General features: G+C 32.0%; 1 protein-coding gene across 2 annotated transcripts in view; it reads left to right on the top strand.

The window, feature by feature from the left end:
• LOC145695142 (uncharacterized) overlaps nt 1-15,652 on the top strand; it is a 74,150-nt gene extending 58,498 nt beyond the window's left edge. For both annotated transcript variants that reach the window (XM_081772077.1, XM_081772078.1), the window contains exon 3: nt 13,217-15,652. In XM_081772077.1, the coding sequence (XP_081628203.1) occupies nt 13,217-13,364 (148 nt within the window). In that variant the 3' untranslated portion in view covers nt 13,365-15,652. The remainder of the gene's footprint in view (nt 1-13,216) is intronic.
• The last annotated feature ends 2,412 nt before the right edge of the window (nt 15,653-18,064 follow it).

Here is an 18,064-nt window from a genome sequence, read left to right as displayed (position 1 = left end):
TACGGCCGTTCTTTGGAAGGGAAGAATGAGGTTTAGTGAATACAAAATTTGAAATTTTAATATTATTAAAATTACTCCACTCCCGCCCTTTATCTTTAGAAGCGGAATTTTCAAAAACACTAAAACCCGTGTAAAGCTATTTTTTAAATGAAAAATTTACATACTGAATTTCACAACTCCAACTCCAGCAAATTGTAGTACTTAAGTATTTTATAAATATACTATCGGAAATTAGAATTTGCTTCTTTTCCTCCCTTTAATAGCAAAATTTTCGGAACACATATTTCATTATTTCTAATTAAGAGTCTTAATCCCGAATTTCACACCAGCAACTTAGGAAAATTTTCATATTAGGCGTTTGTGAATGAAAAATTGAAAATAATATTGTAGAAATTGTATACCTTTCCCCCCTTATGAGAGTAATTTTCGAAAATGGCGTAACACGAATTTGATATTTTTTGTGAGGAGTTTATGTGCCAAGATTCATCTCCCCAACTTCAGCGATTCGTAAGATACTCTATTGCTAACAAAAACTTCAAGATCCCCATACTCTACCCTCAGGATTGACACCTAAAAAATCTTTCTTATCCTTTTCTTTCGTGACAAAAGGAGTATTCTGTCCAAATTTCATGTTTCTTGCTATAGTACGCGTAGTAGAAACCTCGTCATTAGTCATATTTTCTGCCAAAACAATCTTTACTGGAATGTTAACCACTTCCTCCAAAGGGTTCCAAACTTTTTTTCTTTTTTTACGTGAAAAGTGCGTTCCATCCAACTTGGCGGTCGTGGTTGTTAGTAATACTGTGTAACAATGAGATATCTCCAGTATGACTCAGTGACATAGAGTTAATCTTTAAAAAAAAAAAAAAAAAAAAAAAAAAAAAAAAAAAAAAAATAGCAAGATCGATTACAAGTGATGTCACATCTGTTTCTCACTAGACTAATCCCGAGTAGATAGGAGACATGAAAGAATCACACTATTGGTTGCGAAGAGAATGTCAGAAGAAAGAAAAAAAGAAAAATATATTATCTGTTCCGGCTTACCTGTAAACAGAGATAAACAAAATTATTTACATCCTTCCGCTGTTCCAAACTATGATTGACTACTGATGCCTCGCTCCCACTCTCACACAGGAAGGAGCAAGTTATACTGTATATGTGCATTTTGATAATCCTGTGTCGTGCGGAATTTTGGAAGTGGAAAAAAAAAAAAAACTCGAAATTTTAAAAAAAGAAAAAGAGAGAATATTCTTTGAATTTCGTTAGTAAACAGAATTTATTAAACACCTTTAGCACCAGCTGCTTTCTACCATTACGTAAAGGCTTCGCTTGTATTTTACCACAACACTCGCGAAACCAGGATCCATGTCAACCATTTTTCTGACTTAAAAGTGGAACAGACATACACAGTTGAATTGGACTAATAATAACTGTTCATGCTTAAATGTAATACTTCTGTTATTTCATTAAACATACTCGATTGCAATATTATTGGATAATTTATACTATATTTTTGTCATTTATAATAATCTCCTAGTTTTATCATTTAACTCAATATGATGTGCTTATTCCGTAGAAAATATGAAAACTCGATTTAAGGGCAATTCAAAAATTTTGTGGTCCCTGATTCAAAAACTAATTATTTTCCAAGGTCGCAATCTTTTGATGCATTTATTTTGGATCATTCCTAAAATTATTGGCCAAGTTCGCAATCTTTTGATTCATTTTTTGACCACTCCTAAAATTCTTGTGTTTTTTGTATTAATATGCACATACTGACATGTGGTCAGGAAGTCTCCTTGTAAGTGTTGGTTGCGGACTTGGCATGCAACAAACGGCATCATCGATGTGCGAGTGTCAAAGGAATGCAATGTAATGGCCGTCGAGCAGAGAAACCACCCTCATACAGTCGGTTTCTATGGCAATAGCAATTACTGTTTCTTAGTAGATTTATTTAGAAGGTAGACATTATTTTAATTTCTCCCCATCTACAACTCGTTCCTTAGTGTTTAAAAAAACAAAGTATCAAAATGTCGAATTAAACCGTACCTAGCGGGTTGATATTTCTTTAGTTCTCAGAAAATAATGTAAGATAAATTCTTCAAACATGTTTGAGGTACGACTGGTTCATAAAATCCTGAATATCACAAACATCCTTATCGATCTATGTTAATATAGACGCTCAAAATCCATCAGATGCGTAATACTAAATATAATGCAATAGGAAATATGTAGACTAAGAATTTGTGATATTATCGACTACAACAAAAAACAATTCGGAAAATATTCAACAATTGTAGTAATAACAGGAAATATTCAAAAGAAAACATTAACAGTGATTACCGATAGTGAAATAGGAGAAACAACGTTTCAAGAAAGGAGAAAATATTTATTTAATTATGTAGCTGCTATCTATGAATTTGATGTGAAACTGAATTATAGATATTAAGAAAAGTATCATGAGATTTTACCTTTCAAAAAATCTGAAATTTATTTTTATATTGGTAAAAATTTTAACGATAGTGTCTTTCGATCCGTGGACCTGGGTTCAATTTCTGATGCAAGTATATATGATTCAAATTTCGCATATAACTGTAGAGCTATGTCCCATTTAGCGTTGAACATGGACGTTAAAATTTACAGAAACAAAATAATCAAAGAAAATCACGGATCTATCACTTTGTGACATTCAACATAAGACGTGATACACTATGCTCGCTCGTATTTCAGAAGACAGTAGTTTTCTCTTTGTTTCATGGTACTTTCTACATCGTAGTGTTACACAGGTATACTCTAAATAATGAAAATTATAAAAAGAAAAAGTAAATTTGAAAATTCCGTACGTTTAACAATAATAAGGATCTCCAGTGTGCTCCAGAAGTATTTAAAGTAAATGTAAATGCTCGACTATCTTTAATAGATGGTAGCACATTTTCCCTACCTTTCCAATGTATTTTGTAAGACAATTCATAATAATTCAATCAAATCCAAGATATAAATATTCAAACATTATCTAAATACAAGTTGGATATATACAGAAACATATAAGTGAATAGCTACCTTGTAATATAATGAAATGTAATGATTTAAAGGTCATGAAAGGTCGTAATTTGTTTGTTATTCCACATGTGGATAGTATGAAGATCCCATAAGAGAAACAATGAATGATACCGCGACTCAAAAGGAGCCAAAGATAGATTTATCTCGAACGTAGTCGGATAGTGGGATAATGTGTCCTCAATGCAAGCCAAAGACAAATTTTCTCTGATGAATCCATCCACATTTTCCAAATTTTCATCCAGCGGACACACATTAGTCTGGAGACAACAGCGGGAAGACATTTGGAGCTCTGGACATTCAAAGTTGCTGTAATATGTTGGCAAATTCAACAGCGTAGAATACATTCACATTTTAAAGAGGTGTCTCCTACCGATATTTTGCACTGGATTTCTATGGAAAATAACAGCTGTGTTTATGGAAGAGGGCACTCCCTTGCCTTTTCTGCCATAAACACTCAAACTTGCCAGTCACAAAATGGCATCTGAAAACTGCCATGAATCAGTTAGTCCCCGGATATGAATCCAATTGAACATATGGGTTTATTCTAGATTGTGCCATTAGACAGCGTTCCGTGGAGAACTTCTCCAATGTTTGCATGAAGAATAGGCAAAAACCTGCAGTCCAAAATCACGCAAATAATTAATTCCATATCAAAGGGATTAAAACTGCCTCAAGCTAAAGGTCGATCAATAAGATATAGCAGTGGCGTATTTACGATTTTGTTTCGGGGGTGGCTTTGCTAACTTTCGGAAGGGGGGCTTTGCCTGAAAATATGAAAATTCTGCAAGATATTCCATATACTTTACTATAGTAACTAAGATTTCGGGGGGGGGGATTAAGCCCGGAAGCCACCCCCCTAAATACGCCCCTGAGATATAGTCTTATCTTTTAGTTACCGTTCGGTTGCTATATCAATCAGTACCGTAAAATAAAGGGAAAAGTTCATAAATAGATGTGTCTATTCATTTATTTATGACTAGCAGCGTTCACCCCGCTTCGCTGGGGTCACCCCGGAACGCAATAAACCTTGTTAATTAGATAATTTTTACTTTTTCGCTTTCAAGTGATATGATAAAAACCATAGTAGATTGCAGTAAATGTTAACATTATATCGCCTGTCATTTATGTTAACCCGCCGAGTGACACGGTCATGCGGGTTGCATATAAATACGTTTATTTTTACCTATGATGAACTAACAAAGGATTTGTACGTTATGGACACTTGAATGGTCAATTATCTCAAGACACTGGTAATTAAAAATTAAAGTGATATGATAAAAACCATCTAGGTTCCAAATCCTAATAACCCCCCAAAAATGAAAGAAATTGGTTCAGCCGTATTAGCGTGATGAGGGAACAAAGGATTTGTGCGTTCTCTTTTATATATAAGATATGTCTGTATTTAGAGGATAATTCGAGCAATTTTTAATTATCTTGTCTTATTCATTGTTGAGAGCATTCAATTAGTCTTCAGAAACGTGCCACAATAATAAAACCCCCACAACAATGAGGGAAAAAACATCGAAAAACTGCATCGATTATTATTGGCTATTGATTCACTTTGTTTTGGACAAAGTTTCAAAAACCACCTCGTACTTTTGGCTGAATTGTTGCGAATATTGTTACCTCCCTACCAAAATACATTGGAAAGGTAGGGGAAACGTGCTGCCATCTATTGGTGATTACAGCGTCTTTAAATTAGCCTAAAGTGCAGAAGCTGCAAGTAAAGTTCAAAACTAAAGAAAAATTAATATTCAGAAAACCAATAGACAGGTACAGCAAAATAATTAATATATGGGAGCACACGTTTTAGAAACCTTAAGAAACTGATTTCCCTGTGTGACCAACCATGACTCACAATTTTGTATAGTATACGTGTTGTCAAAGCTCATCAGCTGTTTAGATTTATACATAAATTATTTATTATTATTCTTACTATTACCTTTTGTCAAATAATTAGTTTAGAAAAGAATATTAGAAAATGGGTTTTCTTGAAGAAAGTAATTAGAAGTATGACTACTAATAAGATTTTCGATTTGCGAAGAACACATCCTTCATTCATTAGAGTAAATATTAAGAGCATACACTACATTAAATCTCAAATTAAAGTTTGACAGATGTGTTTAATATATTTTCAGCTAATTCTTGTTCTTAATAACATTTTTTTTTTTTTTTTTTTACCGCGCGCGAAAATTTGACAATCCAAACGCCAACTTTCAAGCTGTGAATATAAGATACGTGTCTTCTGTGCATAAGGTTCTAACGTAATAACACGAAGTAAAACTGTATTATATGGAACGAAAGAATTCCTGTGACATAAATTAAAGGACAAATATTTGGGGACAAAGGCTTGTCCGGAAACACCAGTTGCGAGCTGTGTTACGTCATCTCGCGCGTGCCTCTTCCACTCGAACGAAACTTTCTAAAAAAGTAACCAGAACGGCGTTCTCAGGTGTTCATTGGGTGCCAAGAGCTGTTATTTTCTTTTGTGGATACAGACTAAGGAATTCCTGCATTCAATCATTGGAAGAAGAAGAAGTGTTTAAAAAAGAGAAAAAAATCGAACGAAAATGAATGAAGGAACTAACAGAGAAAGTTTAGGGGGAAAAAAGACTTTATTGAATCTAACAATATTTCCATAAGATTTATTATTCAATCACATACAGTTGTATTAAAATATTATTAAATACTCTTAAATTTTCGTCCAGTATTAGTATTGCTTTAAAAATGTTTCTTTTGAAGTCATTAAATGACAAGCTTTAATTAAAAATGCACTAAAATCTATATTTTTCAGTGTTTTATTATATATATGAAAAAATACAATAAAATAATTTTTTAAGCTACCTCTACGTTATATCCTTTAAGCTAAAGGAGATAGACTTTGTGCTCTTTCTCGGGAATTGAGCGTAGGACTACGGGAACCAAAAACACACACATTCTAATATGTATAAGGTGTCCCAGGAGGAAATCACGTCCCTTTTAGATAGTGATAGGGTAGGTCATTTTAAGCAAAAAAAAAAGTAAAATAAAAAAATGAAAGAAAAAATCCTGTGAACTATCCTATTCTCAACGGTTTGCAAGCGCAGGTTGTTAATCATTGCTGATCTTATTTATTGTTCATCCCAGGGTGCGAATTACCGGGGGGGATGAGGGGGATTTTCCCCCTCAATCACATTTTGTTCCCCCCCAAAGAAGTCAGCTGAAGTATCCCCACCAGGGATGCTCGCTTTCCCCCTCAAACTATGCTTAGTATAACTCCAAATTTCACTGATTTTTGTTATTTCTTGTAAATTTAATCTTCTGGCCGTATTTCGAAGTGATCGATGTAAACTTTTCAGTTTTGGTCATTTCTACTTACCACCTAATTACCCACTATTTTCAACGTTGTTTAGTATAACTATATTATTATGACTACGGTTGTTACTTGCAACTGTACCTTCGTGCCCTTCAGTTCGTCATCGTTTGTGAATTTGAATGTACTAATTGCGTATAACAAAGCCACATATAGATTTATAAATGTTATTAGCGGTTGGCCAGGAAGAAGTAAACAAATAGCTTCTACCATACTTGGCGAAGTTCGGATATGTCATATTCATCCTCTATATTTGTATCGATTATCATCTTATTTTAATTTTTGTTATAACATGTTATTTCATTTTCCAGTGTACTCTTTGTTAGCACATGGTCTTCATTCCCTAGTAGGTTGTGTGTATGCAACTCAAAAGTTGCATTTAATTTGTGATAATTAGCATAGTAATCACTGCTTTTGCAGTTTACGGAAATGAACTTTTGAAACTGTACTCAAAATCTGAGATATAGGTATTCTCTCGTAAGTATATGTTAACGTACACGCTGGGGGATACTCCTAGTGAGCAGACATGTTAATGAAGGTGATTTTTAGGTGAATAAGCGAATAATTCAAGATTTGTTTCAGCATTTGTAAATACGACTGGTTCTTCGTGTCATTGTCCGTGTCTGTATAAGCATTTGAACTGAAGCGTTTTTTTTTTTTTTTTTTAGTTAACCCTTCATTTTTCAATCTTTTCGCTGTACAGTTTGCTGTTCACGCAATTAATGTTGTCTGAAAAACTTCAGTGTAATGTTTTAGTTTATTTGAATAACGTAGCCCATAGTGAATCAACTCATCTTCAACCTAACAGTAAAGTAATTTTTAAGTGTTGACTTCCTGTGCCCATCACGGAATCGATATTTGGAGAAAAAAAGTCATGATGAGAACAGCTTTAGCGGAAAGCATAAGCACAAGCTCGAAATTTGAATTGAGAGATTTTAAATATTTGGCCTTCGATTTGACCTTGATGTGAGAAATCGGGACCAGCAACAATCCATTTCTTATTTGATAGGTTAATATCTAGATTTTCTTTAAAAAAAAAATGTCCGGTTTAACTGATAATTTTAGTGGTTTTCACAAGACTGAAGTAGGTTTCTTTTCGCAACCTGTAGGTATTAATGCAAAGTAGAAGCTTTCAATATGAGTGGAAAAATTAACAGATGCTTGTGATCATCGCTCGAGGCGAATTATTAACTAAATAAACCTTAGAGAGATACGGGGATAAGAGTGAGTACAACATTAAAACACGTTCAGAAAGGTTTAGTGGGGTGTGTGTATGTCAGACAATATATATGTGCATAGTTATTGTCGGTAGATTTATTAAATTAATAAATATCTTATTTATTACAGATGTCACACACACACACACACACACACACACACACACACCTATATATATATATGGGGGTAAGGCATTTATTGTCTCATTTTGAAATTTGAACCTTCAGACTATGTCCTTTGGCCTAATTTTATCCCCCCCAATATAGATTATCTAATTCGCACACTGGTTCATCCTGTAATTACTCTAGAGTGGTGCCGTCAGAAGGGAAGTTATTGAGGGAAATTTACCTTAAAATTTCCCCTTTTCAAGACTACTTAAGGTAATTGGGGACAACAGTGTTGCCAAGGAAAAAACATCGGGAACACTATTGAATGCTGAACATTTTGTGGAAATTCCTGCCAAAATCTATTAAACATCAGAAACAAGGTATATTTTCGGGGAAGGAATCTTTCTGCCTTCATGTTACTCACAATAATGCCACCCCTTCTCCTAGGCCCGTATCCACGGGGGCTAGAGTGGGCCGCACCCCCCTACATTTTCAGTCCCCCTAAAATTTTCACAGTAGGCTTGCAAATGAACTATAATATGTTGATGAACTATAATATGGTTGGGTCGTCCCCCCTACATTTTTGGGCTGGCTACCGGTCTGCCTTCTCCACAGCTATCTTGAACAATTTCTATTCCACGTTATTCCGTAGTGCTTCTCGATTTCGTCATACCACCTCGTATGAGGAAGTTTCCTATGTATCCTTATATCCTGGTATCTAGTCAAGCATTGCTTTTGTCTATCGATTGTCATTTCTTCTAGCAATTATACCCAGCCCAACCCCACTTTAATTCGTTTATTTTCATGATAATATCCATAACTCTTAGCATCTTTATGAGCCATGTGATTTTTTTTTCCTAACTTTGCAGGTGACTTCCAACATGAACCTTTCGATTTACTTAATTTAACCTGATTATTAGTTACTCCAAGTCAGACAAAGCAACGTTCTCGCCAAATATCCTTCGGATCAAGTGATAGATCTTCGCTTGTCACCGTAAGAATGAATAACAAAAAAAAAAAAAAAAAAAAAAAAAAAAAAAAAGAATCGAAACAAAGAGGTCATCCATATTGAAGTTTCATTTAATGAATAAAACGTTTCAAAGTGGCGTTTTCCAATTTATCCAACCGTTCGAAGATGGGAAAAAATAGGAGCGCTTTTATTGACAAACACGCGAATTCTTGAACTGTGATAATCCAATATCACCCCTCCCCCCCAAAAAAAATCTTACCAAAAATCTAACACCATCAGGGAAAACTTTTTTTTTTTTTTTACTGAAAACATATTTCGAAAACAGTAACCTTCTTTCCGGACTAATATTATGGTTTTTAGAGGACAAGGTACTCAAGTCAAATTACCGAAGTTGAGTCAAAAATAAACATAAAATTTGTACACAACGCTTAATTACATGGAAAAATGTATAGTTTCTTTTTAAAACTTTATCCTAAGATTTATTTACAATATTTGGACCTGGATTTTTTTTAAGCTCTGAAAGGAACTTCATTCAGGTGGAGATCTTGAAAATGAAATACATCTAAAATGAGTAAAAAGTGTTTTCCTTGTGCACTAAACGCGCAATTTGTTAGAAATACTAGTGCCACTACTTATTTACTAGTTCACAGTGGAAACTATTGTAAAAACAAAGTTGGGCTAATTCGATCTTTGAAATTCGAAAGATTTCAATCTCAAAGAGTAGAAATGAACCATAAGGCTTAAAGAACATGATGAAATAGTTTAATGACTTATCGTGGAAGCCAGACACACAAAAAACATAAATTCATTTTCGTCCTATATGTATTGAAAGCTGTTAGAATTGCTAGATCTTACGTTTTCCTCATAAGTTTTTCTGACATGCTTTACGATTTACGTTTTTATTTTCCTCTTAAAACGTTTTCTTCCATTCTCTTTTAAATTAAGGAAAATAAATTATTGTCCTGGACACATTTAACATGGTTTTATAACTTACTACGAAAAAAATAATTACAAGGATTAGTTCTCACTACAGCCCAGATTTCTATGCAAAATGCATATCTACAGTAGCATGCAGAAACGTATGGAAAATACCTTTTTCTTGTCGACGGACTTGTAAGGATTTGTTTGAGACGCACATGATAGAGCATATAAGTGCATATTTTGAGTGAATATCGATGTGCATGCATATATCGTAAACATTGCAGGATACTGCATATTTCCAAATTTTATTGCTGCATACTAAAATATTTTAGAGTATATCACAAGAAAGTAGGTTATATTTAAAGTAAACAGAATCATTTTGTAAATGCAGATGTAGAATAAAATGCTGTATGGAATAATAGAATAGTGTTGTATCCAAAATTAGTCCATACAACTTGTCTTGCACACGATCTTCATCGTGTAGCAGAAACAATCAGATGGCAATATCTGGAAGTAGACGCGCTTGTATCAAATGTAAAGAAAGTATTTGTGGAAGTCCATCGCGCATAAGTATCTTTCGCGTATAGAAAATGTTTCGCTATCTCCGCAACCAGTTTAAACCCGATGGGGCTCGTGGGTAGAAGCTGTGTTGTATTACACAGAAAATTTAAATCAAGTGAAGAAGGTTGTATATTCTCTAAATCCCGATGATGCAGCCGCTATTTATGTGTTACAAAAATGTTTCTCTACAAATGACATTGAGAACAAACTTAAGTACACATACAACAACTTTTCGAGAATACATGAAATTATCAGACAGCTGGATTGCCGTAACAATGTTTTGCTGCATTCATTATCCTTGTTGGGTGAAACACGGCGTTGCCAAAATACCGTCAGATAAACTTTGCCAAGTATTAGGCAAAAATCCCGGATACAAAACAATCTGTGACATTGCAAATATACTTAAGGGTGAAAATATTCAATTGGAAGAAGACCTAACACGGAAGACATTTAGTGTTTTTCACATGCATCAGTGACTTCGGCTGATGTAGAAAGGAACTTCTCGATCTATAAAAGGTAAACACAGAGAATAAACCTAAGAAAGGCGTTAATTGTTCAAACAAGAGAGATCATTAAGATGAGATATTTTTATAAGAAATTGAAAATTTATTTTCTTAGTGTATATTTCAGTGCATATGTTAAAATTTTTAATGCATATTTTAGTGCACATTTTTTATATTTTTTTCATGCATATTTGCATGCATATATCGGGCTTTGTTTGTGCATGGAAATCCGAGCTCTAGTTTCACATACTGTTAACAACGCAACACAACGATGTAGCTTAGTATATATAGATTGCACCTATGTTTAAAACTAGTTTGGTTTTAGCATCTTAGCCTTCGTGTGTCAACACCGTCTCGATCATAACAGTTTCGATCGATCACGATATGCTGATGTTAGGAACAGAAGCTACACTAAACTAATAAAAGCAAAATTCGAAGTGGGTTGTGTATTTCGATGTCCTGCAAGGATTTTTTTTGAACATTTAAAAAAGATATATAGGACTGTTAAAAGATGCAAAATCTTCATCAAAATTCAATTAAACCGAAACAAAAATTTGTGTAATATACTTGATTTTTTTGGATTTGAGCTTAGCGCCCCTCTTTAATAGGAAGGCTATATGAGATAGCACCTGCAGCTTAACGCGTAATCCAAACCGCACGAGCTCTCATTGGAAATTGTAATTTACGTTTTCATGTTGGAACTATTTCTAATGAAATGCCCCAGTTTCCAATTAAAACTGTCCTACCTTATTATGTAAACAATACATGTGTTTGTTAAATTCTGACTATCTCACATCTTCCTTTTCTTTCCCTAAAAAAACATAAAATTTTCCTACTGTATTTGAATCTCGAACCGCACGCTTCAGCAAAAGTAAAAAAATGAAACTACCCTTAACTTTTATTAAATGAATTACTGTCCAAAATATTCTGCTTTTACTTGTATAGTGTTCAGAAATGTTCACTGTCAAAGTTTGGCTTCTAATCGAAAATGGAATTTTGCTCTTAGAACACCTGAAATAACATCAACGGTAAAAACACGAAGCAATTTCACTGGTTTGTTGAAACAACAAAAAAGATGAAAAGCTCACGAAAGCATGAAGACAACCTTGAATCCAGTTATCCAATGATATAGGCTAAGTTCTGTGGGTAAAATTGCGATATACTTCAGTTGCTGCAAACAAAAACAAAGAAATATGCTTTATTTTTATGAAGCAGATCTATTAAAATTAGTTACTATTAAAAGTCAAGGCTACGTTCCTGGCTTATTATCGTCACAGCACAGTGTAAATATCTTCTTCTTGAATTATTATTATTGTTAATTATGTTAATAGTAGTAGTATTAGTAGTATATTGTTTTCTTCTTTCGAACACACATGCTGTATTCATATAAACTACGTATGTGTCGGAAGGAAAAAAATTATTATGATTGAAGTAGAAATCCTTGTACTTGTGTTATAATGTGAAACGTACATTTACTATGTATATTAACTTTGTTACTTTTCACAGTTAATCAATGACAAAACCTATGAAAAAAAAAGAAAATAATTTAATGGAACTTACATTAAGGTCTTTCAGTAACTGGCAGATCTAAATATCGAAAAAAAATCTTGTACTATTTGTTTAGGTTAATTATTCGTCCATATATTTTTCCTTTCCATTTACACAATTCAAGTCAAACGTTTTAGCTGATTAAGCATAATTTTGTCAAGTTTATAAATCATTTCAAATGAGTTAACACACTTTTTCAATTTCGTGTTCCTCAAATTACTTTCATCCTAATGATTGTATCGTTCTTAGAATCAGCAAAATATTCATTTTTAATAACGAATACTGTTTTCATTTTCAATCAATGAATAGATGATGCTATTGAGGTAATAATAAAAGAAAAAGTTGATAGCAATTTCAATACAGGAGAATATATATACGTTGAGTGAGGGAGGCATATGGAAAACGGAAAATGAGTATGTCATGCGAAGATAAGAACTTGAGCAACCCTAAAATTTATTGGCTGAATGATTTTATATTGGCATATCTATTCATAATCTGCACCAATTATCCATCGTTCGGGAGAATCTAAATAGCCTATGATCTTTTCCCATTAGTTACTTAGAAGTATGAAAAATCAATAAATTGTACTCGGGCCAAACAGATAAAGATATTGAATGTTATACTTGAATATGATTCTTGATTGTAATTTTATGCAATAATAATATATATTATATGTTTCCCAGGTGACGTTTGAAGCAAAGCCAATCAGATGGTTGAATTATTATTAAAGTAACTTAAAATAATAAGCATGGCATTAAAATTTCAATATTTAGAAACTATATATATATAGTTTCTAAATATTGAAATTTTAATGCCATGCTTATTATTTTAAGTTACTTTAATAATAATTCAAGTAAAAAGTTTCTAAATATATATAAAGTTTCTAAATATTCGTGGAAATTTGAACAAATATTTTTCTTTAAATGTTGTACGGTTTCCTTATTATTTGTTAATTTCTTTATCTTTTCTTTTTCAGAATTCATCCTGATTTATCAGCTGCATTGTCACATCACTTAACAGATGTAATGTCGGCGGTTAGAAACCATGACTGTTCTGCCTTTTATTGTTCTGCCGATGGCCACAGAGGAATCGCTGGTCGAGGAGTTGGTCCATCGCCAAGGTAAAAGCAAGAAAATCAAAAAGAACCAATCATCAAATTAAACGAGACATCATTTTCTCATACTTAACCTTAAAAGGGCGAAATAAAAGTAAAGGTACATAAACATTTACCCTTATAAGTATCTTTACAAGAAAATAGAATCGATTACATCACATCTCAAAATAATACTGTGGTATGTTCAATATATATTAAATATTATTGCAGTAAGTTTCGACGATGAACATTTAATATATGCATGAAATTTGTGTAACGATGTCCATGGCTTGAAAAACATTTACAAAATAAATGAAAATGCCAAAAAAGTATAGTTTTGAGGAAGGAAAGTAACATTTTTACGATACTGAAGTTCTACTGAAGAATATTAAATGACAAACTGTTTCATTTAAAAGAATGACAAATTAGAATGCTTATAGTTTGTTGGTGATCTTTTACTGTGTATATCGATACAATGATAACTCAGAAAGGATGTTCATATATACTAAAATAGAGAAAATACTTTACAGAGTAGCCCTATAGTGCTGTTGCGATATTGCAAAACTGTATAATTTTATTAGCCAACTTAGGTTATTTTGAGTGAAAAATCCAAATTTAGTTTATTTTGTATTTCCAAAATAAAATTAAATATGATATTGCGAATTTAGTTTCAAGAGAAGTTAAGAGCAGTTTTAAAAGACCTATATAGAGACTATTTAGGGTATAACCAAATTATTTCTCCAGTAACGCATTGGATGAGTGTGGTTACTAATATTGTAATTGAAGAGCGAGAGACGAACTTTTATATATGATAAATTACGTTGTATTAGGATGACTGATTATATGCATGTATGTGTGTGTGTGTGTGTGTGTGTTTGTTTGTCGTATATGTGCAAAAGAAAGAGAGGAGAGCATATGAAGGGAATTATTGTTGAAATTTCTGTGATTTGAAAAGCATTTGTGCTTTGATATTTTATGCGCAAAGTATATGACTTTAAAGTTGATTTTTGTGCCTAAATGAACATGTTAATTAAATCCCATACAATTTATACAAAAATGTGTAATTTTTCAGTAATACGTGTCAGGAAACGTTTATTATATACAATTTGAATGCATTGTAAGAAATTCCGTTTTTGCACTACATTTCTATCAATCAAACATGAAAGTTAACATGGTTCAATTTTATATCAATTCCATTTTTCGGAACAAATAATTTCATTTTAGTTATTTTAGGTAGAAAACAACAAGAAGGTGATCGTAAAAAAGTCTTTACATTACTGGATATGAGATTTAGTATCAATGTGAACTTAGGTTTCTTTCTTGTAAAACTTGTATAGTATATTGAATTTATGAACATTTCTTGCTTTTGTCTTGACTGTTAAGCATTGATTGAGTATTATGTGTGATTGTTATATAAACAATCCTTATTGTTTATAGACCAGTGTATATTTTGTCAAAAAGTATGTTTATCTACTTATGACTCCTTAAATTTGACAAATCGCGAAATAGAGTGATTAAGATAACATATCTTTTTCGTAAATAGTGTTGAATGAGTGAATGTGATTGAACATGATAATAAAAAGTTAGACTTAATAATAGGTAATAGCCAGTATTACACTGAAGTGATTATAACAGTTTCTGACTAGGAGTACTATTTTACGTATATATATTGTATGGACCTTCTATATAAATATTTCGACATATTTTAAGAAAAAATTAACAAGAAGAATATGGTATATTCTTTCACCGCATTCTATGCTGTTTGTGATAGTGACTTTACAATTGCAGAAATAAGATTCTGAGAGTAAGGAGATTTAATACCGACGAATATATTATTATCTTTAGCTGTATTTCTATGTACATTGTACTTATGCTCATTTTGCCACTGAACACTAAATATAAACAAAAATCAGAATGAATACATATGTAAATTAACTATTGCTAAACGAAAATATATAAGAAGAAAATATTCCATTATTATAAACTGAATGATATGTGTATCCCAAATGCCTGTGTAAGATAGTAGGACTTAGATTGATTAAAACTGCATGAATTGTAATGGAATAATTTCAATGTGTAAAATTGAAGATTATCGAAGGTGGCATTACTTTAAAATTGAATTATGTAATGTAACAAATAACTCAGGAACATTAAAAAATTGTTCTATGTAACTCCTAGTACAAATATGTTACAGTGCACATTTTAATTGTTTTATTTTCTTCTTTTGTAGCCATTCATTATTATTAAAGTAATATTTGTACATACGTATTCTCTTACATTGTTAACTATGTTCTCGTAATAAATTTTCAAATAAAATAATGTTGTGTTTACCTTTCTAGATCTTGAGATATTTTGATATTTAATAGTATAAGATATGAATTTTACTTGAAACTACTTTAATTTACACCTCTTATCCACATTAACATTTCTATGTCCGGTGATACCTCTAAGATAATACGATTTTCACTTGAGCTCTATAAAAACGTTATGTAAGAAAACTTTTAGAAATTATATTACATTATTTACCTCTTAACTCATTTCATTATTAATCATATTTTAAATTTCTGTTTTATGCTTAGACAATAATCAATTCTTATATGATCCATAGCTCACTATATAGGACCGATACTCATATGTAGTATGGTTCATACCCTTCTAAAAAATAATACTTAAAAATATCCAAATCAACTGTACAACGTTATATTACAAAACATACTATATAACTGCAGTATAGAATTAATAAAGCAGGATGTAATTACCTAAATTAATTAAAACATAGTTACATAAATTAGTTTTAATATATATGTGTTTGTGTGTGTGTGTGTGTTTCAATATGTTTAATGTACCGAAACTAATGCCTTCCGAAATCCAAACATTTGCATCAATCATAACTGATACGATTCATTAAAGTATCACATCAACAACAATATATCAGGAAAGGTAATTCATGTTAATCACATAATGATATTATTTTATAGTATTTAACTACTTAACATCAATAGTTATTATATGTAGCATAATCAATTCATTATCCATACCACATAGTAATCATTAGTATAATCAATTCATGAAATAAAATAGAAACCAACAGCCACTTATTACAACCATTTATTAAACCAACAACATTTCATTACTTTTGTCTAATCCTTGTCCGAATATAAAACTTGTTGCCTCCTTGCAGAGCCTTTTGTACTTTATTTTACATAGTTAAAATGATATTTTATTTTAATAAGTTACATTTTCTGGACTCGACAGAAACTTTAATTATGCTATTAGATCAATATCTGAGTTGAACTAATTGGTTATCATCAATTAGTTTAAAATAAATTCAATTTGACCGATTGAATTAGAACTTTTTCTGTAATACTTAGAAATGATTAATGGTTATATTTGATAAATAAACCAGTGATAATTTGATTATTCCTCTATCAATATTAATAATTAGTTCTAATATGCTACTCCATAATTAACTTTTCACCTCTGGTGCTTGGGGTCCCGGGCTCAAACCCTGCTCCCGCCAAGTGAACTTTGTGGCCGACAAACACCGTGTACGTGAGTTTTCTCGGGGTTCTCCCGTTTCCTCCCACTTTCTTCATTCCACCATTTCATGCATCTCTCATCATTACCGTCTCCTTTAGCCTAACCGGCATAACCGTGGGACGTAAAACTCAAATATTTCATTTTTTTCATAACTACCTTATATACACCCGTATTAAAATGAAAATAACTAAAAATAGCTGGTAGATAATTTAAAATATTCAATGTTTTGAATTAAAATTTCTAACCGAAAATTTCATTTCTTTGCGTCATTTTTGAGAATTCAAACTAATGATTCAATTCAATTAAACGGCTACATGAATTCTGAACAAAACTTTTTAATCTTGTTGCTGCATTACACTGAGTAAAGTTGGCTCTCCAGCAAGAATAGTTAGCAGTTTCTCATCATCTACAAAGTTTCGTCTTAAGATCTCTATCATTAAAGCCAATCATCTAAGACAGAAATACTCAAACTAACGCCCGTGAGCACTACCAATCTGACCCTTCACAGTTTATTTTAATTGTTTGAAACTTTACTAAGTAAATCATACAAATAATCAGATGTTTTTATACAACCAATTTAAGAAACACAATAACTAGCATAATAATGAAATTGAACATTTTAACTTTAATTAAAGATAAAAAAATGCAATAAGTGACATACGCATATAATTCACATAATGAAATTAAACATTATAATTATGATTAATGAGATTTTTAACTTTCCACTGACAATTATTTGCAGTTGTTTACTAGTAGAAATTATCAGAACTGACTATAAATTCTTATGAATTAACTTGGATCTGTAACATTTTGGAGAATGTTTTTCACACAAATAACTAATTCCGAAAATGGAAAGAATGCCACGAGTAAATTTTTTCAACTGACCAAACTGATGTGAGTGGAAAACTTTTATTAAATTCCAGCAATGATGAATTTAAATATTTTTCTTTTAAAATATCGCTGGGAGTCCCAAACGGGTCCATTGGACCCATACGACTTTTCGTTTATTAATTACAGAGAAAATTTTCGTGAGTGGTCTCTAATATTCCGTGACTTTTTCTTTATGATCCTCCTCTCCCATATTATGTGAGAAATATTTTGTTCCTTTAAGTCAGGTGGTACATATAAAAATTATAGCATTGTGTACCAGGTGGGTCCAGTGGACCCATTGTATATTTTAAATAGGAATCC

Source organism: Thermobia domestica, chromosome 9 (genome assembly GCF_964235325.1).
Source record: "Thermobia domestica chromosome 9, izTheDome1.hap1.1, whole genome shotgun sequence".
Lineage (NCBI taxonomy): Eukaryota > Metazoa > Arthropoda > Insecta > Zygentoma > Lepismatidae > Thermobia > Thermobia domestica.
This window is presented reverse-complemented; position numbering and strand designations above follow the sequence as displayed.